General features: G+C 41.1%; 1 protein-coding gene across 1 annotated transcript in view; it reads right to left on the minus strand.

Annotated features, from left to right (window-relative positions):
• Window positions 1-15,134: 15,134 nt before the first annotated feature.
• MAP3K5 (mitogen-activated protein kinase kinase kinase 5) overlaps window positions 15,135-24,194 on the minus strand; it is a 111,782-nt gene continuing 102,722 nt past the window's right edge. Inside the window, exons 25-30 of the mRNA XM_054399225.1 lie at window positions 23,791-23,896; window positions 21,172-21,415; window positions 18,226-18,338; window positions 17,221-17,333; window positions 16,268-16,344; window positions 15,135-15,434 (exon numbers count right to left, since the gene is read on the minus strand). Coding sequence (XP_054255200.1) covers window positions 15,374-15,434; window positions 16,268-16,344; window positions 17,221-17,333; window positions 18,226-18,338; window positions 21,172-21,415; window positions 23,791-23,896 — 714 coding nt within the window. The 3' untranslated portion in view covers window positions 15,135-15,373. The remainder of the gene's footprint in view (window positions 15,435-16,267; window positions 16,345-17,220; window positions 17,334-18,225; window positions 18,339-21,171; window positions 21,416-23,790; window positions 23,897-24,194) is intronic.

A 24,194-nucleotide genomic window follows, 5' to 3' on the forward strand; every position in this document is an offset into this window, starting at 1 on the left:
GGCAAATCCCCTCCCTCCATTCATTAGTTTAGTGCAGAATAAAAAATTCTTGAGGTATTGCTAACAAGAAAGCTTTGCTTATTTCAACTTTGTCTCAGCTATGTGAGAGCATCTATATGAAAACTGAGATGGAAGAAACATTTGCTGGAGGGAACAAAGTGGTGGATAATTTTACAAGCTAGGCTGTTAAAGGCTTAAAAAACCAACCAACCAAACAAACAAAAAAAACCCCAAACCCCTAAAACCCAATAAAACATTTGCTTACACTGCTCCTAGTGATTTCCTCCCCAACTCTAACCATTAGTCATACTGTGAATACAATCACAGCTGAGCTCTTACTGACAGAATGAGACTCTCAAGAGATGGAATGAGGGCAACCATGTATCCTGAGGGCACTGGAGATAATTTTTTGGTTTTCCTTTTCACGACACTTTCAAACTCATTATCAGTTAAACCACTACACTTAAACACACCCACTTTTATCCAGTGGATTCTACAGGTGTAATTACCTGCACAATACATTATCTGATAGACAACAGTCTTAAACATCAGTCTGAATAAAGGCTATTACGATAATTATATTGTGAACGTGAGAAGTGTAAATGTTTATAGCAATGTGCTAACTGATGTGGATTGGGTTTCCACAGCAAGATTTTGGTAGTGGGGAGTGACAGGGATAGGACTGAAGTTCATCTTGGGAAGAAGGGAGAGCTGTTTTTTGACATTTGGGTTTATTTCTTACTATCCTACTCCAATTTGACTGGTAATATTATTTTTTTCCCAAGTCAGCTCTGGTTTGCATGTGACAGTAATTGAAGAGTGATCTCTCCCTGTCCTTATCTTGGCCTTTCATTCTATTTTCTCTCCTCTGTCCAGCTGAGGAGGGGAGTAATAGAGTGGTTTTGGTGGGCACCTGGTATCCAACCAGAGACAACCCACCACATAAGGCTTGATAACTCCACCCATGAAATGAAAATCAAGTTGAAGCCAGTCACCAGAACAGGCACCATGATATCTACATGCAGTCTGCTACAGGTGATCTGACACTTTCCAATGGCTGAACTCTAGATTTGCTATCTTTTTTCACCCCCTGTACACTATGCAGACTCTACATGAAGCTCATTACTGTGATTTAGAGTATAATGAGTTGCACCTAAGTTCATGTCCTACAGCCACTGCCCTGTGAAGCACTCAGTCTGAACTTACTCAAGTGAACCTTTTTGCTTTTTCATAGTGGGGCAGGAAGACAAAAGGCCACATTCAACACAAGTTAACTAACTCACAGAAAGAAAAACACATGTGAAGAGAAGACAATTTGTATCTTTCACAAGAGTTGGCAGGCTGTGAAAACCAGGACTGCGTATATTTTCAAGAAGAGAAAAAACACTTGACAGAACACCAACCAGAAGCCATCTTGTATCACGGGGCATGCCAGGTTACCTTACAGAAAATCAAGCCACCTGAATGCAGGATCGTGCTCTATTGCAAAAGGGGCAAAAAATAGAAGTTATAAACAAATTGCCTATGAAAAGCCCTGCAAACAGAAGCACTCCTAGGACACTGCTGAATGACAATATACAGATTGTTCCTCCAGCTGCATGAGATCTCCATTGTATGTTCAACAACCTACATTTTATAGGAATTGCATATCTTTCTCCTGCATTTAAAATACTGGTTTAGAAGAATACTACATACAAAGAGCAAGTAACTAAGAGGTCCGGGTTTTGCTGAAAGAACCTCCCCATGTAAAACAAAACCAACCAACAAACAAAAAAAACCCAAACACCAACCCACCAGCTCTTCCAGGTCAAAACCCCCTAATGTCTGCCATTATTGTGAAACCCAGATATGACCACCCATTGATTACAATACCGAGTCTTAAAGCTAGCATATTGTTTCCTAGCATGAAACAATAAGAAACTGATTTCTAATTTTTTCTTTCTTAGAAAGAGAAATCAGGAAAACCAGGGTACAGTTAAAAGCTCCCATCCTGTTCTGCAAAAACAGTACATCAAAAAATTTCAGCATACCTACTCATCAAAACACACAATCATATTTTGTATGGACAATTTCAACACTAATCATCTATGGTAAAAGGTTTTTTTAGGAACTTGTTTAAAATACATAAAATAGACACTGCTAGATCATACAATTGTAGAATATCTTGAATTGGATGGGGCCCGTAAGGATTCTCAGCTCCCTACTCCTCACAGGACAGTGTTGGAATATACGGACACTAACTAAACTCCAAACTTAATCTCTCTCTCTACTTTCCTTCAGAAGGCTCACTTCTTTGCATTTACATTCTGCTTCACTAGGTTTTAAACCAGGCCAAAAGAACTAAGAAACTAGAGCCTTTATTTCCCCACCCTTGTGTGAGAAAACAGCTATTTACTCAGCATCAAAGGACTGGAGATCTCCTTTTCAATGCCATGTAAATCTAGGACAGAGCAAAATAGCCTTAAAAAGACAGGCAGAGTTGTTCCTCTCTTCATTTTTTTTAACAACAACAAAACAGTAACAAAAAAAAAAAAAAGTTGGGAATAGCAAAAATAGCCACTGTATCAGAAAAAATACTTGCTTCCATTCCTCAAACATCATGCACATCAAATTTTTTCATTGCTGTTCTTGTACTCTCTCTTCCTTCTACCTCTTACTGTCAAAAAAGGACAGAGAATAACCTTGTCTGTTACACAGTTTCTAAGGCTCTCTTCAAAGATACATCCAAGACCTCACTTTAATGTACAAGAAAATAAAGGACAGGCAGATTATTTTTACAGCATTACATTAATTTTTCTAAACTTCAGTATTTAAACATCTGATATAGTAATTGATTTCTTCTTTACACCTTCTTGGAAGAAAAGAAAAGGCCCCTTGCATTAATCAGTAAGACTGAACATAAAATGCTACAGAATAAGAAGGGAAACCATCTTTTTGACTAGGAATCCTGATGATGAGTACAGACACATTCTAAATAGCTTTAAATAAGCAATTAGTTGACTCACTTCACAAAGTCAAGGCCATAAAACCATGGTAGCTTCATGAACTTATTCTTTACTCATCCATTGAATTAGGTGCTTCAAATCAAGAAAGAAGAGAACTGTTCAGCCTTTCTAAGCAAACACTCACTTAAATATGTGGTAGGGAAAGAGGGGAGAACAGTGGAGTAGATTCTTCAAAAACCAAACTTCAAAAGGCAGGTTCAGCTCTTTTCACCTTGCTCTCCTGAAGTTTGAACAAACGTGTCTTTATTCTCATTTCATACCTCAGTATCTCCCTTTCCAATAAATTAATTCAGAATTATTGTCCGTATCTGCCTAAGAGGCAACAAATCTTAAGTATGAAAGGCTTGGAAACAAGAAGCAGACACCAGGTCTTTACTTTCCCATCAAGTATCCAACTACTTTGGCTCCTGTGGTTTACCCATCTGTTTGTTGGTCCCAGCACATGCACTACAAAACTGTAGCAAAGATGTCTGCACATTACAGATACTACTTTGGTCAAAACAGTAAGATGACTTATTTTTTGGCTGCAGAACTGTAGGTTCATAAAATCAGGCATGGCAAATCCCTCACGTGATGTGAGAGACTTGTTTCTCCAGTCCCCACCTCATCTCTACCCACTGCAGTTCTGCTGAATCACAGCCAGGCAGCTGTGCCAGCAGCCACACTGCCTCCAAGTCCCTGGAGCAGGAAGCAGCTCCACCAGGGAACACACCCTTCACACACGTGCTCAGACACGGAAGGCTTCTCTCAGAGGTGACCTCTTCCCAGTTTCAGCTGTCCCTCTGACATGCACAATGCCACATGCTGGACCAAGTTAAGAGCTCCTCATAATTCTCTTCTGCCAGTTAAAACTAAATCTGTGTGCACACTAATGCATAGGAAAAGCAAGAAGGCTGGGAGCCCTGCCTTGTTCTGACTCAAACTCCCTCATCAGAGCAAAATCCACGTGAATATGGAGGAAAGAGTATCATCATCCAAAACCACTTTCAACACATACACACCAATAAAACAACCAAGTACAAGATGTACATTAGCAAGTCTTGTTACATTTTTCTAATTAAATGGATTTGCATTGTATGACTACTAAAAATTGCACAATACATACCATGATGAATGAAAACATAGTAGATCATTCTTAGCCAACACTTTTTATTTATATACAACAAAATGACCATAGAATCACACAATGGTTTGGTCAGAACAGACTTTTAAAAGCCATCTAGTCCAAACCCCCTGCAGGAACCAGGGATGTCTTCCAGCAGATGAGTTGATCAGAGACCTGTCCAACCTGATCTTGAGCACTTACAGGGATGGGGCATTTGCTACCTCTCTGGGCAACATCTTCCAGTGTTTCACCACACTCATCATAAAAAAGTTTTGCTCATGTTTAGTCTAAATCTACCCTCAGTCATATCAACCAAAGTGCACCACTCAATTTGGTGTCAGACCCTATAGTAGAACATACCATACAACCTAGAATCATAGAATTGTTAGGGTTGGAAGTGACCTCAAAGATCATCCAGTTCCAACCCCCCTTCCATGGGCAGAGACACCTCACACTAGATCAGGTTGCTCAGAGCCACATCCAGCCTGGCTTTAAACACCTCCAGGGACGGGGCTTCCACCACCTCTCTGGGCAACCTGTTCCAGTGTCTCACCACCCTCATGGTGAAGAAATTCTTCCTAACATCCAATCTGAATCTACCCATTTCTATTTTTGTTCCATTCCCCCTAGTCCTATCATTACCTGACACTGGAAAACTTCAGCCATGCTCAGTTAAATAAGGGGAAAGGCAGCAAGGAATGGGGACATCAGAGCACAATAGGAAGGAGGAATTCACTATAAGACTGAAGTCATCAATGCTAATTACCCTAACAGTGTTGTCACTGCTTCTGTCTGTAAAAACAGCTTAGTTTTTAAACACCTAGTTTGTACAGCTGTCAAAAGAACCAAGTGCTCGTAAACACTGAAAATTGACAGTACTTATGTATGTGCTAAGTTTTTTCACAGAAACATTAACACACTTCAAAGAAAAGGCCCTAAGCTTTTTTACACAAACATGAACATACTTGAATGAAAAGGCAACATGCCAAGACCAATTAAAAATGTCTTTATTGCTGTATTACTGACAGTGCCCAATGGATGGAATCCTGTGAACTGCCTCATGCAGTGCTAATTATCAGTGCTCTCCTGACATCTTATTTCCCAACACATTTCTTACAGATTCACATATTGTATCGGGTTGGAAGGGACCCTCAAAAGTCATCTTGTCCAACCCCCTACAGTCAGCAGGGATACCTCCAACCAGATTAGGCTGCCCAGAGTCACATCAAGTTTGACCTTGAATGTCTCCAGCGATGGGACCTCAACCACATTCCTGGGCAACCTGCTCCAGTATTTTACTGCTCTCATTGTAAAGAACTTCTTTATATCCAAACTAAATCTACCCTGCTCTGGGTTAAAACCATTGCCACTCATCCTATTACTACAAGCTGTTTTAAACAATCCTTCCCCAGCCTTCCTGTAAGTCCCTCTCAGACACTGAAATGTAGCTATAGAATCTTCCCAGAGCCTTCTCTTCTCCAGGCTGAACAGCCCAAATTCTTTCAGCCTGTCTTCATGGGATAGGTGCTCCAGCCCTCTGATCATTTTTCTAGCCCTCCTCTGGACCCACTCCAGCAGGTCTATGTCTCTCTTGTGCTGGGGGCCCCATAGCTGGACAGGGTACTCCAGGTCAGGTCTCACCAGAGTAGTGATCTGCTGGCCACACTTTACTTGATGCAGCCCAGGATGTGACCGTCCTTCTGGGCTGCAAGTGTGAATTGTTGGCTCATGTCCAGCTTTTCATCCACCAGTACCACCAAGTCATTTTCTGCAGGGCTGCTCTCAATTTTGTCATATCCCAGCCTGTATTGATATGGAGGATTGCCTCAACTTAGGTGCAGGACCTTGCACTTTGCCTTACTGAACCTCACGATTCTCCTCAACTGATCTCTACAGCCTGTCCAGGTCCCTCTGGATAGCATCTTGTCCTTCAGTATTACAAACCACACCACTCAGCTTGGTATCACCTGAAAATCCACTGAGGGTGCACTCAATCTTGCTGTTCACATCACTGATGAAGATATCGGACAGCACTGGGCCCAAAGCAGACTCTTCAGGGACACCACTTTTCACCCCATCTTCAAAAGTGACCAAGAAGTCTGTTTATTTGGATTCACAGTACCACAGTATATCAGAGGTTGGAAGGGAACTCCAGAGATCATCAGATCCAACCCCCCTGCCAAAGCAGGATCACTTAGGGTAGTCCACACAGGAATGCATCCAGGTGGGTTTTGAAAGTCTCCAGAGAAGGAGACTCCACAACCACCCCTGGACAGCCTGTTCCAGTGCTCCTTCCCCCTCACTGTAAAGAAGTTTCTCCTCATGTGGAGGTGAAATCTTCTCTGTTCTAGTTTGAACTCATTGTTCCTTGTCTTATCACTGTGAACCACCAAAAAGAGCCTGGCCCCCTCCGCTTAACACCCACCCCTCAGATATTTATAGACATTGATCAGATCCCCTCTCAGTCTTCTCTTCTCAAGACTAAACAGCCCCAGGGATCTCAGTCTCTCTTCATAGGGGAGATGCTCAAGTCGCCTAACCATCCTTGTGGCTCTCCGTTGGATTCTCTCCAGCAGGTCTCTGTCTCTCTTGAACTGGGGAGCCCAAAACTGGACACAGTATTCCAGGTGTGGTCTCACCAGGGCAGAGTAGAGAGGTGGAACAACTTCCCTAGACCTGCTGGACACACCTTTCTTGATACATCCCAGGATACCTTTGGCTCTCTTGGCCACAAGAGCACATTGTTGTTCCACGGAGAACTCACTGTCCACCAGCACTCCAAGGTGTTTCTCTGTGGAGCTGCTTTCCAGCAGGGCAGCCCCTAACTTGTACTGGTGCCTGTTGTTACTCCTTCCCAGATGTAGGACCCTGCACTTGTCCTTCATGAGGTTAAAAATGAGAACAAGAAGGAGAACACATTAAAATATCAGGCACAGACATGAGAAATACTTGGAGACATTTAATATATTACATTGTTATTAATACTTCGAGACCTGATTTCTCCTCTCCATAATCTAGTCTCACAGTGACTATTAGTCTGGAGCATAAATCGTGCCATCACTTAGCATGTCTGAAGAATATCAAAGTCAACAGAAGTTAAGGTTGCTAACTCCATGTGTTTGAACAGTCAGGCAGCCTATCCCCGTTATGTGATAGTAACAGACAGCTCAGCTGTTTTCCTGGAACTCTGATAGATCTCCTAGGATACATATTTTCAAGATTTTTCTCCAAAGCCACAAAAGATATAAACACACCTTCTACACATGTTAATTAAAGCAAAGATTGATTTTAACAACAGCAAATAACGGCATGACTCCAGAATCAATACTCAGGAACAGACTCAGTTTAACAAATGCAGCATCTTCTCATAGTATATGTGATGGTTTTAAAAGTGTCTTTTTGTGTTTTGTTTACAAAGTTCAAGCAGAGAAGGTGAAGGAATGTAAATAAATCACTATTGGGTGTAAGAAAGCAAAATAATGATTATTCTAAACACTTCCATTGGAGAGATAGAAATGTTTAAGAATCTCTACTCAAAACAAGATTGGGGAGTTGGGCAGAGCTCAGCTTGCTCGGTTTCTGTCTGGCTGCTGCTTCTCCTTTTCTGGATGAAGGTAACACACTGACCTTGACAAACTAAGTCTTCATTCATTGCATTTCATCATAGATTGTAGATTTGCTTGTAAATACAGCTTTCATTTGCTTCCAGACTGAGCTAGCCTGGTTATTGTCGGTGTGGGGGGATTTCAGCTCTCACACTGTTACAGTATAATACACATGTAGCCGGTTCTGCCACAGTTCCTAGCAGACCACTGCATTTGTTTAACACAAGTCACATACAGGAGATCTGTGTCCTGTAGGAAAGGTGGATATGCAACAAGAGTTACCACAGCAACATCAGCAGCTTGCAATGGCTTATATTCTGAGTTTAGACTAATGAACATTTTTTTCAAGTGGAAAAGAAAATATCTTGGTGTAAGATTATATAGAATTCACATAATTGAGGCAATTATTTCATTACCTTTAATGCCACAAATAGTTTACAACTGAAAATTATTAAACTTGTTTATCTGTGATAGCAATAAACCAGCTATCATACAAATAAAACAGAAGCCATCTCAGATTACTGGAAATTTACCATTTTTACAGTTTGATACAGCACATACAAAGGAATATCCATTTTCAAATTGAAGCCCAAGTAAAACAGCATGGCATACTACTTTAGCTTGATCAGCAGAAGCTCTCTTCCTGTGGAAACAGCACTTAAGCCAACTGCTCCAGCATCTGATTTTTCAGATGCCCTGATTTTTCAGATGCCCTGGACTTTTTTTAGTGGCAGTAGTCGGCTTCAGGATTGTTGTTTGGGATTTTGTTTGTTTTATTTTTGGTTGGTTGGTCTTGGGGTTTTGGTAGGGGGAGGGGTTGGGGTTTTGTGTATGTGTGTGGTATTTTGGGTTTTCTTTTGGGGTTGGTTGAGGGGGGAAAGGGTTGGGGAGGTGTGTTTGTTGTCTCTGCCGCCTCATGCCCCTTTTTTTACAGTAGCAGTGCTGGGAGTAGGTGGGTGGAAAAAGACAGCCTGACTGAGGTTAGACAATATGCATGTAAAAAGACTTGTTCTAACTTTTCCAGTATGTGCAGGCCTTTCACAAACATTACCAGTGAAAGGTGTCAAGAGACAGTACTTTCAGTGACTTTCAAAAGCTGAGGGACAACTTCTCTAAGGATGTTAACCCCCTCATATCCACACTTCCAATTTTAGTTTAGTTGTATTACTTCCATTCTTCAAGCTACTGATAATTTAGAGTCTCACTGTGTTCAGAGCTACAGTACTGACTCAGAAAATTACTCATCTAGGAGCAATTAAGCCATGGTAAGATGTGGCACGGAATTTCTAAGTTTGAATAGGTTTTTATCAGAGAGGGCTGGCAATAGAAGAATGACAGATCCTCAACTTCATCTGTTTAAGGGCAGGAACTATTCACAACGGGTCTGAGGTTCAAATCACTGCTGATGGCAACTCAGCACTTCAGCACCGCGCACAGTCAGCCTTTGTACGCGCAGGCCAGCAGGACAAGCGCCGTTACCGTCACGCCGCCCAGCTCACCGAGAGCAAAGAGCAACGGCCGAAGCAGGGCTGACCCTCGCCCCGCACACACGAAGCGGAGAGCGGAGCAGGGCCGGCACGGCCCGATTCCCCCCGCCCCGGTGCCGGTGGTCGGGCGCCGGCGACGTGGGGCACACGGGTGCACATCGCGCGGAATCGGGAACGCCGGCGGCACCCCGCGGGACGAACAGGGTCCGCCTGGGCTTGGAGAAACGCCGTGCGTGGAAGTGCCGTACAGCCCCCTCCAGCAAAGCACACCTGACACCGCCAGCAGCCAGAGACCACTTTAAGATCCAGCGTAGTGTGTATGTACGTCCTCTGTCCCCTTGTATTTCCTCCCTAATGTACCCAGTGGTAAAAAGGAAACAAACAAATCCCCAAAACATTGAGCTAAGACTTGATTTATACTCAGATGGACAAAATACCAGGACAAGCAAGCAACAGATTCAAAGCCTCAGCAGCTGTTACAGAGAGCACCTCAGTCTAGCTTTACCAAGTTACCCAACACTGACATCATTTAAGGCACTGATTTACCTTGCTGCAAAAAGAACTGAACAGTATTAAACTCGCTTAGAGGAGAACAGTAACTAGAAGAGTATCAAAGTCATAACATTATGAGTAGGCAGCCACAGAGTAAGATGCTGGATGAGATTTTTCTTGTTTTGTATTCCCCACAAGAGGCCACTCTCATCTCAGGAATCATGAAAAAAAGCTTTTTAGTACTGTAAGATGCTCGAGTAACTCTGATTAAAAAATTCTAATGGGTATAAGATAGTGAACTGCCTTAGCACTGTACTCATGCCATCTATGCATTTATGAATGGCAGAGTAAAAGAAAACCTCATCCTGGTAATTAAGCCATTCACCTGAAGGAAGTTAAATGCAGCAGACCATTTGCCCAACGATAAAGAAATACAGTTTTATCATCACTCTGCAAAGTCCTTGAGCTGCTGTTAAAGGTTTCCCTAGGATCAGCTGTGATCTAGCCACAGGAGAGGAAAAAACAAAACCCAAACACACATACACACACAAAACTGTTTACTTTGCTTTGTTTTTAAAACAGGAGTCAACCAGTAGGCAATTTCACCAAACCAGGACAGAAGGTTGACCTCTCTGAGCAGACGGATCCAGACACGGACATTCCACTTGTGGAGCAGACAACAGCCAAGGCCACCCGCTCGGCCCTCCCTGAGCACACACATCTGCTCACTCACAGAAGGATCAAACAGCTATGGAGCAACTCCCTCACAAGCAAAGAGGGTGTTCCTATTTGTGAATGCCTGGAAAGCAGCCCCTGTGTTAACTCAGAGGCCTGTAAGATCCTCAGTGGACAACAAACAGCTTCACTGAAGTTTAATGCTGACATTTCACACATGAGGAGGTTTTGAATGAACTTTGACAGTACAAAGCAATTGAAACTCAAAATAATCAACAACTCATGCAAGTAGATCCACCTGCTACCTACAAATCTATCCTAATGAGTGAAAGTTCAAGACAGTAACAACAAATAGAACTACAAAGCAAATTCAGAAGAAAAAGCTAAGTACCTACATCCTTTTAAAACTATACATATGTAAAATACCTATTACCTGGCAGCTTGTCTCCAGTTTTGTTAAACAATTTAAAAAACACTAACACAGGTTTAGTTTGTTGTGTGTGTTGCTCTAGGGTTTGTTTTGTTTTTTAAATCACATCAACAATGTGAAGTAGAGAACATGGCTTCAAAAATACACTGACAGCCATTTCTTCCTGTGGAAAGAGATATTAATGCATCTGCTAAGTCTGAAACACATAGGATAACTGAAACACATCACTTCTGAAGCTGAATTTCAGAGTGGTGGCTGGGAGTGGTATGTTAAAAGGATTTCTAGGCAAAACCAGGATACTTCTAACTTTAATAGAGAAAGACGGCCTGTGGATAAGTCTGCCCATAGTTGTTGCCTGTGACTGCATGCCCAAGTTATATAAAGTATGTATTAAAAATATACTGTGGAAACACAATTAACCAACAGCCATATGGCCTATTCATATGTTATTTTGATGAAAAACCTCACTCTGTGATTTAGAGATAATCTTGGATACATGTCAGAGAAGTAAAGGACTGGCAAAGGGCGAGCGGAATTGTACTGTGAAAGGAGGGGGGGAAATGGGAAAAAGGAAAGGACTTCTGCAGAGTCTCCCTTGGAGCTATTCAATACCCATCTGGATGCAGTCCTGTTCAACCTGCTTTAGGTGAACTTGCTTTAGCAGGGGGGGTTCGTCTAGATGATCTCCAGATGTCCCTTCCAACTGCTACCATTCTGCGATTCTGTGACTGAAAGCTGAAGTAAACTTCACAGTCCAGCAAGCAGCAATCACAGTGAATGTGCCAGAAATGCAACCCCCCCATTGCCTGCAAAGCAAACAGCATCTCCGCCTACAACAGTGATACAGTGGTTGATCTGCTTGCGTAAGCCAAAATCTCCTCCCTGTACCCTCCCCACCCTTAGGACAAAATAAAAACATTTTTAAATGCTCTTGCAGCCTACGTCTCTCTTTAAAGGAGATGTAAAAACACCACTTCCCTGCTTTTCCTATAGGAAGTAGAGCTTGCAGAAGCCCTTCACTTGCACGCTTTTAAGACGCAGCCAAAGCCCCGGGGCTCCTGCAGCTATCCCTACCGCGGGGGCAGCGTGCAGGGCCCAAACCCCGCTCGCAGGGGCGATCACCACCACCTGGGCATAGCTACCAGGTACCTTAACCCCACCGCGCCATTCCTCCTCCCTCAACAGGGCTTACTTAGGCCCGTTAGGGGGACGCGGCAGCAATTCGCCCCAACTGCAGGGCTCGCCGCTACCCGCTGTCCCGCACGCCCTGGGCTCCCGCAACGCCTCGACCCCCTGACCACCGGCCGGCCCGAGCCTCCCCCGCGCGTCTCGGCACCCCCGCGTCAGCCCCGTCGCGGTGAAGGAGACCCACAGCACACCGAAGCCTAAAAGCGAAGAGTTTCAAAACAACCAACGGCGCCCCGGGCACAACCGCGCGCAGCCCTCTGCGTGGCCGGCGGGTGGTCGTGAGGGGTCTCGCCCTTAAGACGGGGCAAAGGCCGGACATGCTGGCCCCACTGGCACAGCACGGCTGTGCCCGGGCCGGGCCGCAGTACCCCTGCGTGGGGCCGCCCCTCCGGCTGGCTCAGGGCCGGGTCTGTAGGTGGCGGTTCACAGAGGCTGACACCTGAGGGAAGGGAGAGAAAACCCCTCACAGCACGGCGGGCGTGGGCATCCGCGGGGCGGCCCCACACCTGTTGCAGTAGAAGGCCGCCGCCGGGCCCCGCTGCGATCCCTCTCCTCACGGCTGCTCGCACCCGGCCGGGTACGTAAGGACACCCGCAGCCGCCGCTCCCTGCCGCTCGCTCCCCTACACCCCAACCGTCCGCAGAACCTCACCTGCAGGACGCCGGTGCCCGCCGCTCCTGCCCGCGGCCTCCGCCATGTCTCCTCCTCGCCGAGCGCGGCTGCTCCGCCCCACAGATCCGCAGCCCCGGGCAGGTGAGAGCGCCACGTCCCCCGTCCCCGCTCCCCCGCCGGCGAGGAGCTGCCCGGGAGCAGGTGAGGGCGGGCCTGACACCCGTGGACCCGTAACGGCCGCCCCTGACGGGCACGAAACCCCGCCGCCTTCAGCGGCGCTGGTAAAGCGGCAAGGCGGGGGCGGACTGCAGGCAGGGAGCAGTCCGCGCAGCCGGCGCCCGCGGCAGCCCCCGCCGAGTCGCAGTACCGGGGTGTGCTCAGGTGTGCGTTTTTCCCACTGAGGGGCTCCCACCGCATTGGCGCTGGTCGTTAGGTGCCGGCGCGGAGAGAAACTGAGTTTGGGGTGACGACCGGTTCCTCGCCGGTGTCTCGAGAGGAGGGTGGAAGAGTGCAGCCACCTCACCAACCCAGGCGGTGTGCCGCGTCGTTTGGGAAAGAACGGTACTGCTGTAATCTCGTTGTTACGGCACATGCTTTTAAAGAGCCTAAACTGCCTGCAACTCTCGGCTTCCAAAAAAAAAAAAAAAAAAAAAAAGGCTCTGTGAAGAGCTGTCAATGCAGCAGTCTTTCCTGTAAAGGCTATGCAAGCTCAAAGGGAGCGAGATGCCCTTATATGCCAGAGGTTGCCCTCGGCAAAATCCAGCACTAAAATATAATACATCTTTACAATATAATCTGAAATCCCTCATTTTGAAATCCATGTAAGCACCCACCAGCATGTGCTGGAAGAGAGGCTGATGAACGCTATCTCAAAATGCTTCTTCACATTCTGTCCAAGGAGCCCGAAGTAGGGATATTACATAAGCTTTTGTGCACCACTCCAGAAGAGATACGGCTAAACTGTGCTGTTGAGGGAACCACATTCACACCAGTTTGTGGTCTCTCAGCTAGTGTTGAGTGTACACAGCAGTCTATGCATGCATCAGAACTGATACAATCTTAAGAAAAGAGAAGTGATTGCTGAGCAGTTCTGCAGAAGTCATGATGAGTCTGGTCAAGCCAGCAGTGAACTATAGGAATTGATTCCCAGCTGGTTCTAGGCTAAGTCCTGTGGAGACATTGATTCCTCAATCACACTCCCTTTGCTTGCACATAGCTGGCATTACCGAGCACCCTGAGTCATAGAGATCAGGCTGCATGTGATGCAATTACATTCTGGTCTATTCATGCTGCATGAAAACAAAGGTTGCGGACTGATACAGGATCATGTTTCACACAAAAATTACGTTTGCCGTTGTAAGGTCACTTTTTCGTAGAGTTAGTTGCTTCATGTTTTGCAGGTGAGCCTCCACCACTGTTCTGTACTTGGAAATTGTACTGATTTCTGCTGTAATATAAATAGAAATTAGACATAATTGTTGGGTTTTAGTAATCAAAAGTTACTACATACATGTTAGGACAACATGTTTATGTTTAGAAAAAAGATATTTAATTTTCTTTGAAAATACTTGCTAGACCTGAAAAATTAAGAGCAGAAGCTCCTAGCAGATTACCAAGGCTTATGAAGAACGAAGCAGCCTCTTGTCCAGACAGGTCTTATAGTGGAATTTTTTTGCAGCTTCCCCATAAGAATCTGATGATACCCAATGCTGGAATGCTGGACTGACAACAAGAGTGCACAGACAGGGAATATCCACGATGCTTTTTCATTATATGTGAGAAAAGACACATTGTATAAACAAAAGCAGAAGAAAACAACAGGCCACAATGACTACTCAGTACATGGAGTCAGGACATCAATTTCTCAAGTCAAGCAGAGCACCCAGAGAAGAATTTTGTCTGGCCCTGGACTGTGAGTGTAGGAATTAGACTGAACAGGAAAACAGAGAAAATACTCAGTGCTATGATTATCAAATTCAAATCGCAGTAACTTTAGCATGTATCAGAAAGGTTCCCTTGATACTCAGTATGATTTTTTTCCTCTTTTTTATTCCAATATTTTTCATTCAGTTCTACACTTTTAGTATTTTCAAAGTCCAAAAATATAGGAAAATGTCAGTCTTAGGTTCTTTTTATTTTCAACTGTGTATGTCAGAGATAGCTTTAGAACAAGCTAACATTACTGTGGTTCAGGTGTATGCAACTGGTACAGTTCAGTAGTACATAAACAACTCTAAAACAAATGCACCATGGAACTTAAATTACCAAAAATAAACATTAAACAATATAGGGCAAGTAGGTAAGAACAATTACCCTTAGGTCCTGCACACTAAAAGAAAAGTATCTATTACTGAAATTATGAAGTTCTACTACAAGTTATTGAGATACATTACAAAGAAAAAGGAACTTGAAGTTCTTGTCACATTTTGGTTTTGTTCCAGTGATGTACAGTTACATGAAGTCTTATATAATTTTTTATGAAATTAACGTCTGGATACTTTAACTACAATATTTCATGAGTTTATAATGGTTTGGGTTTGTTTTTAATTTTTGAAAAATTTGCATGTAAAAACATTTGAAGTAAAATAATGTTGCAGGTTGTTTACAGATTCCTTACGGATTATAGGAGTAAAAGCAGTCAGGAAGCTGCAGAGTTTTTAGCATTGGTAAACAAATACTGGATTAAAGTGCAACAGTCCTTCTGACAGCACACCTGCTCTGTGCTGAAAGGAAATCTTTTCCTCTCTGCAGAGAAGTGAAGAAGAATTTCAGTGTCAGTTGTGTTTCTCTCGAAAGTCAGTGATGGCCTTCCAGAGTGTGCATAGCATTCCTCCTCTGTAAAGAAAAATCATAAAGATGCTCAGGTGCAAAGATACTGTCTAGCCTGAAAGCATTCTAACTGAGATGCCTTCTGATTTTCTTGCTATGGTTTTGACCAATGAAATTCAGTGGGATGGCTGATCAAAGGTGAAACTCAACATGCAACACTCAGAGAGCAGAGTCCTTTTCTGATTACAATACAGGGCAGTCTTTCCAATTTTTCAGATGCCTGCTTTCTGTAATTCAGACTTCTGGTCTGAAGGACCTGCGTAACCCACAGCAGATTGCCAACATTATGAGTGTGTTGATTATGAAAAATTCTTAATGTCTTCCTTTTTTTTCTTTTAATTAAGTTATTTTTAAACTGACTGGGCACACACATAGTATTTGATAACTTCTATTGTTTCTACTTGTTTCTGCAGTGAGCCACACACCTGGCATGATTAAGTGAAATCTAGGGTTAGTGGAAGTCCATGAGGAGTGTTCCTGAAGCTCTATGATGATGATGAACTATAGAAAATTATGCTACCTTAATCTTTTATTTAATAAAGTAAGGCTCTGCTGGGATATTCAGTGTCTCCATGTGTAAGGTTTACTTGAAAATTTTTTACTTTAAAATGCTTTACTTAAAAAAAAAAATCCTTTGCTTTCCTTCAACAGAAAAGCATATTTTAAAATTTAAACAGTATCAGCTGTTTATCAGGAATGCATCAGTACACAAGATACACTGGAATGCATTACTTGTTTTATACTAATACTACACAATCCAATACTAGAGACAGTATCAGCTATTTACTCTTGTAACAGAGCACAACTCCTGCTCAGTTCCTTTGACTGTGAAGCATTACCTCAGTCGCAAACACTTCAGATCATCTCTTGTGACATAGCAGAGAACATCCATTAATGTATAGTCTTCAGCTAAGAACTACAAAAAGAAGTTTAAATGAACATTGTTAGAAATTTTGAAGATTTATATACCATCTGCGCTTAAAAAATAGAACTTTTAAGTTTAGAAGAAGCCTAAATTTGGGGCAAAATGTGTACATGTAACAGATTAATCCACATTGTTTCTAGAAATACAGTGAAACTACCTAATTTTTATACTGCATGCATTGCCATGCCAGGCACAACTTGAAAGGTGTAATGCTTTTACAGCTACTCAAAGCTTCTGTCAACTAGCATTTCTACTGTTAGCACTGGTATCTCAGAGTCACAGACTTCAATGAACACAAAACAAGAGCATAATTAATACCACATTTCATCCATGAGGAAATTAAAAACAGCAGTCAAGATCTACCCTTTCAAAAGTGACATCTAAATCTCATGTGCTTGAATTTTGAAAAAGCTTTAATCTGATCTGTAGGAGTGATAACTATATGCAGGTTTAAGTCAGCTGAAATTCTGAGATGCTTAACACCTCTAAAATTATATAATTTGCTGCAGAGCAGACTGATCTGCTTCAGGAGATTTCAGCACAGTGAGCTAAGGGTGCACATGTACCCTGTATCCAGGGTACAGTCAGCAGGAACTGCTGCAACGTGTAAAGACACTGAAAAATTTATGAACCAAAGCAATACCATCTATTTACCAGGCTACTACTCCCTTATTCCTTTTATTCCTAATGTGATATAGGAATTATTAACAATATTGTATTTTTATGAAGGCCTTCATATTGCTGGCTTTATCTTCTATTCTGAAACAAAATTATTCTCTCAGAATGCACTAAAGAAATGAAAAAAGGTTTGGTATCCTTTTGCAGCAAGTACTGCAGCTGTGCTGGAGTGAACAGAATCATTGATACCTTGTTTATTGTGGCCTCATCAGCTCCTTGAACATTCAGCCAGTTTATGAGATCAGGGTCTTCGGTCCCTGTGCCAGTGGAATGACGATGACAGACAGACAATCCTGGAATATCTGCAACAAGTATTTTTGAGAAAAGGGTTTGTGTTGCCAAAGCAACCTCTTGTCATTTTTGACTGCTGAAGCGCTTTCTTCAGTGTGCTTTCCCTTCAAGCTTAGACTACCAATATCCCCATAAAGAAAGAGAAGCGTAAATTCCCAAAGCACATCTTTAAAGTTTATAGACCGTTTTACACCAATGACTTTACTTGGTCAGGGGTACAGTTAAAGTAGTGTGAACACTGAGATAGATGTATTTTCAGTCCTCATCAGAAGAGGACTTTCCTAGTACAAGGCACATCAATTTCACGGTAGCTGCTTCTACACCAACATTTTTTAATCCATTTAATTAAACTGTTCAGTCTAATTTATACAATTGCTAGGTAGGCAATGCCTTAGACTAGGATCAGCTGCTTTTGAAAAGCAGCACTTCACTGAAGCACATTACATGGAAACATCAAACTGCATTAGCACTTCCACCTTCTTCAGGGCAGACACAGCTGAAACTCAACTTTCCTCAGTAAACTGTAAGTTGTGTTTACATCTCACTAATTAGATCCTCTTGAACTTTCAGTGTAACAATTGGAACAACCTGTAATTCAAAGAACACATACCTAAACACCTAGATTATCCTCCTTAGAAATATTTATTCTGTAGGATATGAACCTTGTACTCTTCCATATAATCACAATCAAACATATTTAAATCATACCATTCCTTGTACAGTGATTAACAAATTCAGTAATTTGTTTCCACAACATCCATTCATACTTCAAAGTGACCCCTACCAGAAGCTGCATAATAAAGCATCTTTGTTGAGACTGGCTCAATAAGAAGAACAGAAGTTTAGCTGCCACTGTCTTCATCTGTAGCAAGTATAAAACTTACTTGAAAATTCTTCTCTTACCTATTGGCTGTGACCTAAGCCGTAGGTTTCTGATCTCTTGATCTTTTTCTTCTATAGCCTGATGCAAGAGGACTTGGAATTCTCTCTCCTTTTGAACCAACTCTTCCAATAACCTGTGAAATAAAAAGAAGGAAGCATGTTTTCAATCTTCAGGAAAGCAAAGATCTTACTATACTTAAAATTAAAACCTTGACAGAGACAAGGACTTCAGCTTTCATAGGAATATGCTCTTACTCTAAATTTGTTATGACTTAGATCAAGACAAACATTCACTAGTTTCTAAAGCCATAGCTCTTTAAAAACAAACCAAACCAACCAACCAAATAAATAAATAAGGCAAGAAAAAATACCTGAACAAAAGCCCCAAACACACCAGCGTCCAATGTATACATATCTACCCACTAAACAGGTGGCATGGTCCAAAATTTCAGTGAAATTTCTAGTCAGCTTTATTTTAAACAAAACTGTGTAACTGTGAAGAACAAATATCAAAGTGTTTCATAAACCAAGAGCTAAACTTTGTGACATTCTTAGAAGGAAAAATGCCAGTTCATATCTCTCTAGCAGACATTTTCAAGGGTGTAACTGTGATGAAAATATGGTGAAAACTTGTTTTCCCCCTTACATTTTCATGGCCCTATATAAGGGCCATCCCTTTCCTGACATGCTAGGCACTTCGTGCCTATCATCTTATGCTATAAGAATAGAGTGAGAAAAGAGGAGAAAAAACACCTTCTGCCCTCTCCTAAGAAACTACATTTTAGCATGTCAAGCAGAAACAAATTACAACCCATGTTTGACTTCCTTCATAAGACAAACCCGGAGAGAAACCCAGGAAGATTCAGTAGTCAGCACCTTTCACACTGATCGAAAGAAAATAATCAGAATACAATGGAAAATTAGTAAGTGAAATCCTGCAATTTGTTGTTTCAGAAAAGTGTTTTAGTAAGAAGGAGGACTTGTGAACGATTTGTATTCAGGGACTTGGTCAGAGAAATTGAGAACACACTCAAAAAACCTATCACTGTTTTCTGAATCTTAGGAAGATCTGCAGCACCTTCTTGCCTTTCTTGAAGCCTTTGTCAGCCTGAGAACTATTCCATAACTATTTTAGTTAGACTTTAGTTTGATTGTGTTTATTTGTTTTGTTGGGGGCTTTGGAGTTGTTTTTCTGTGGTTTGGTGTTTGTTTTGTTTAAGATTTTATTTATCAATTAAGCACTGCAACTGTTATTCTGCAACACTGAAATATAAGGATATTCTGGAATTCAGCTAGAGTATATGTTACCTTATCCATGTTTGCACAGAAGGAAACTGCATCCCATATAATTGCTTTAGAAAATCACCTAGCCCTACTTTTAGCTTGCATGCAGGCTTACCAGCAGCATAGTTGCATTTGAGTGCTTGCACACCTGAGCTAACAACTCCAGGCTGCATGAGAACAGAGCTGCTTTGTGCCTTTATGCATACTCACAGCTTGGTTAATCTTAGCACAGGCTGATGTTCTGTCCAGACGGGTTAATTTATTCCTCCTTTACCCATTCTAGTTGTAAAGGCCTTCAGGGCCCATAAAATAATCATACTTTTTTTCTTGATAATTGCTTGCTGCTTATGCCAATAAAACTATAATTAGTACTTAAACAACTGTTCATACTATTTACCTCAAAATTTCTGTATAATTGACAGAATGCAATTATTTGGCCAAAGGCTTTACATTTGGGAAAATTACAAAAGCAAAGTGTAGAAAACAGTACCTCTGCAAACTGATCACTTCTGATACTACTCCTCATCATGAACTTCGAAGTAAAGTAAGACAGTCAAAATTATTTATGTGTTTAAGTGTATCAGTAAAGCAATAAAAATATCACCCACAAAAATATGAATTGTAAAATAAGAACTCAAAAATGCCACTACTTTATTAAAAACATTGCAGTCTAACAAATTAATTATGGCAAAGTTCTTGGACATATTTAAAAGTGCAATTTAACATTTTCATTTAAATTGGAATAATAACCACAAAATTTTCTGGCAGCATAGCAACTGTCTTATTGAAGACGTTCTCTATCAAGACCATATTCAAAATTTACTGAGGTCAGTAGGAAATCCAATGTCATAAATCAGATGCTGCAAAAGCTAAAATATCAACTTTAAACAGACTATCTGGTGTATTTTCATGAAGAGAAAACAAAAAGCTATAGAAGATTATTTGGATTAAAAAAAAAGAGTCAGATTTGTCTCTGACACTTCTTAAACAAACAAGGTTCTCAGGTTTAAAACGGAATATGTATATTGAAAAAAATGACAACAACAACAAAATCCCACAACCAACCAACCAAAACAAAAAAAAAAAAGTCAAAAAAAACCAACCCACTGTTCAATTTCCTGGCTTATTTCTCCTCTTAAACAACACACCTATTTTCCCCATCTTTCTCTGATGAACAAAATTTATATAACGAAAAGGTAATGCCTGCTGTTAAGCACAGATCCTGCTGTAGTGAATTTTATGCACAAAACAAGTCTGAAGCAGTTTCCTTGTGGAATTCATATATGGCTGTCCACTAGCTTGAGTTCATTGCCTAAGAATAACTACAGAAAAGAGCAGCAAGTTCTGCTTTAATGGAAACAAAACATAGTATCATTCATCAGCCATAAACAGCATATGAAGGAGAGAACAAGCAGAAGCCTGGCAGCAAGCTCATTTTTTTCATGCCTTCCTTGAAAGGTCATGTGTAATCAAGACTGACCTTAACTTGCATCACTATTCCTTTGAAATGAATAAAATGGATGTAAGTGATCAGTCACAGCTAAACAATGAACATCATTTAAATGAACAACTTGCAGTGGTATGGAATGCTGATACCGTCACTAGTATTCTAGCACATACATTTAAAAAGCAAAACAATACATATACTGTCACAGGCTAGTGTTTCCTCATGTCCAGACTTACCTGTTTGTCTCTAATTTTAGCCTGCCCAGTTGGACACTCAGTGATCTGTGAACAGCCTGGGAATCATGGGATACTGTAGAGCTGAGTGTGCTTACACCTGAAGTAGCTACTGCATCTTCCATGGCAATGCAAGGCTGTTGGATAGTTTGATTCTGAGGCTGTTCATCTTGATCTTCTTCAACTTCTATATCATCTTGATCTGCTGTATCACTTTCAGATGCAAGACTAAAATGTGGCCTCAATTCTATTAATCACATAAAAATATAAGCAAACAAAAAAAACATTAAAGATATTAAGCATTAATTAACATTAAAGCAAAAGCAGACCTATGTTACTGTTTACAGATCATCCTACAGCTTTGGTTAAACCAATCTGGGAATTCCTGTAGCAGGGTTTAAAGACCACCAGAGCATAACATCACCTTAGTTTATGCTGATTATTTTTCAGCCTATTGAATATTCAAAAGCTCTAATAACCAAAAATCTGATGAACAAGATTCCACATTTGGCGAGCACTTCATGTCAAATTGTGCTGAAGTACTATGCACAGCAGAAGTACTTTCTTCTGCTTAATTCCATTCTCAGTGGTTTGTAATTTCTCACATGTCATACCTGAAATGTTTTATTAAACCAATAACTTTTTGTTTTTCATATCCACCTGTTTGTGTTGTTGCTATTCTGGCATATTTAGCATTCTCTCATAGGAATACTGTGTTTAACAACAACAAAAAAATGTATCCAGATCCATAGAGAGGAAATTATAAAACAGATGCTCCTCTCTCAACAATTAAAAAGCACCACATTTCCCTTCTACTTATCAGGGAGAATGCTGCATATTTTGTAATTATGTTCATCCACAAAACTGAGTATACAAAGCTATGTGTACTCTGGTTTCTGTTATTTCCTGTTTAAACTATCTGACAGAATTTACCAGATTTTATACTTCTACACAACATGTTAATGCAACGACATCTGTCTGTTAATTCTAACCACTTCATACAAATCTTTTTTCCTTCCTTCAATTCTTGCTTCTTACTGCTGAGCATTCCCTCTACTCTCTTCACCAAAACATACGAAACCCAAGTGTGATTCAGGGGAAAAAAAATAGTATGTTTGAATAATTTCTGCTGAAGAACTAACAAGTACATTTCTTTACTAGAGGGATATTTCATTCCTTTATCCATTTTGTCTCTTCATTTCAACGCTACATACATTCTTCAAGGCTGAACATACTTAGATCCACAGAGCTTTGCCTCTTCTAAATTAAAGAATGCAGATCTGTTATGTATTAGTCACAAGAATATTGCTAAGCAAATGTTTGAATTTGCTTTAAATTTCTATGTCATGCTAGTAAGAACAGAATCTTGTTTTGCATTTGTTCACCAGCGGACAGTACCACTATATAACATCTGCTTAAAAAAAAAAAAAAATCCCATACATTTTAGAAGTGTTAAGGCCAGAGGCAAATAATTCATAGAACAGAAAACAAGCAAATAAAAAACCCCAAACCAACCAACCAGATAAAGAAATAATAATAAAAATTAATAAAAACAGACAGGTAAAGGCAAAGGAAAGCAATCAGAAGTAGACTAAGGCAGTTAGGAAAGAGGCAGATGATCAGTGGCCAAAAGCTGCTAAAGCACAGAGGCTTTTGTTTAAGCTTGACTACATACACTCAATGCTAGTACTGTGCTGAGAAAAAGAATCTATTAAGGAGGAGTTCTACAGTACTCGTATTATACAGCAATAAAGTACATGCCTGTTAAAGGTGTTCAGCATTCCAATCAAAAGACAAGACTTTCCTTATGACTTCTAAGTAACACAGAAATCCTATTTAATCTTTGCCACTTGCACTGAGGATGCAGAAAGGAGAACAGGAAGAGCTGTAACTTTTGTTGGAATTTTCAGATGCCCTCGTGATAATTTAAGACTTAACCCACTGCAACAAACCAGGAACATATATCTTCTGACTTCAGACTTAAAGCATGAAATCATGTATTTGAAAATTTCATCATTAATTCCAATGTAGGAAACAAGGGTAAACAGAAGTTTAAAAGTTAAGAAGCAGCAGAGAAGCTAAGTCTGGAAATACTAAGGCCAGTAACAGAATGGGCTACAGGTTCTTCTACACAGATTCCTTCCTGCAGCTGTGCTGGGCATTCTACTTACACAGCATTCAAATTACAATATTCAAACTGCAGGCACTGCAGATTTCTTTTCTTTAGACAGCTTCCAACCAGGAGACAGAGAATTCCAAGTACTCCACAAGCACATCATTAATCTACACATTGTAAAACATCTCCTAAAACTGGCGTGTGCTGGCAAGTGGTCTGTTCCTTGAGTTTTCAGAAGGCAGCATTATGCACCTCAAAAAATGAGTCCCCAGAGCACCCTAGCCTACCACTGCTCATTGTGTTACAGAATTGTTTAGATTACACATGCTTTCCAAAATAACTTGGACAACACACTGATGAAATTTTGAGTTCCAAACCAGACAGTGAACAGCATAAAGGCCACTTCTGGTTCCAAAATCTTAAGTGAAGAATTGTGATCACAACTCTTAAGCACATTTAAAGAGATCAGCTAATAAATATTTGCTGATTATTAAAAAATGACTCACCTGGAACCAGGATAGTAATAGCAGTCTGCACAGCTTTTCTGATTATGCTATCCAGTGCAAACATCCAATGTGGCTTGATGTTATGGTTTCGGAGAACTTTATTGACCTAGCAACAGAGAATTAATTCAGTTGTTATAGTTTTAAGTTTTAGTATAAAGTGTTGGAACTTACAGATGCTGTATCAAAAGCAAGTGATTAAGAATATTTAATGTCATTAAATAAAGAAAATAGCAACACAGCTTCTACCCTTTTACTACAAGTCATACAACATTGTGTGGTTTTTGTCAGGTAGTAGTTTCTGTGTTAGGTGATTTTTGATGAGTGTGATACTGAAGTTTATTTAACCTTCATGGGTGTGGAGAGAAACTTAAAAAGAATGCAAGCAAGACAAATACCAAGGACTA

Source organism: Indicator indicator, chromosome 2 (assembly GCF_027791375.1).
Source record: "Indicator indicator isolate 239-I01 chromosome 2, UM_Iind_1.1, whole genome shotgun sequence".
Taxonomy (NCBI): domain Eukaryota; kingdom Metazoa; phylum Chordata; class Aves; order Piciformes; family Indicatoridae; genus Indicator; species Indicator indicator.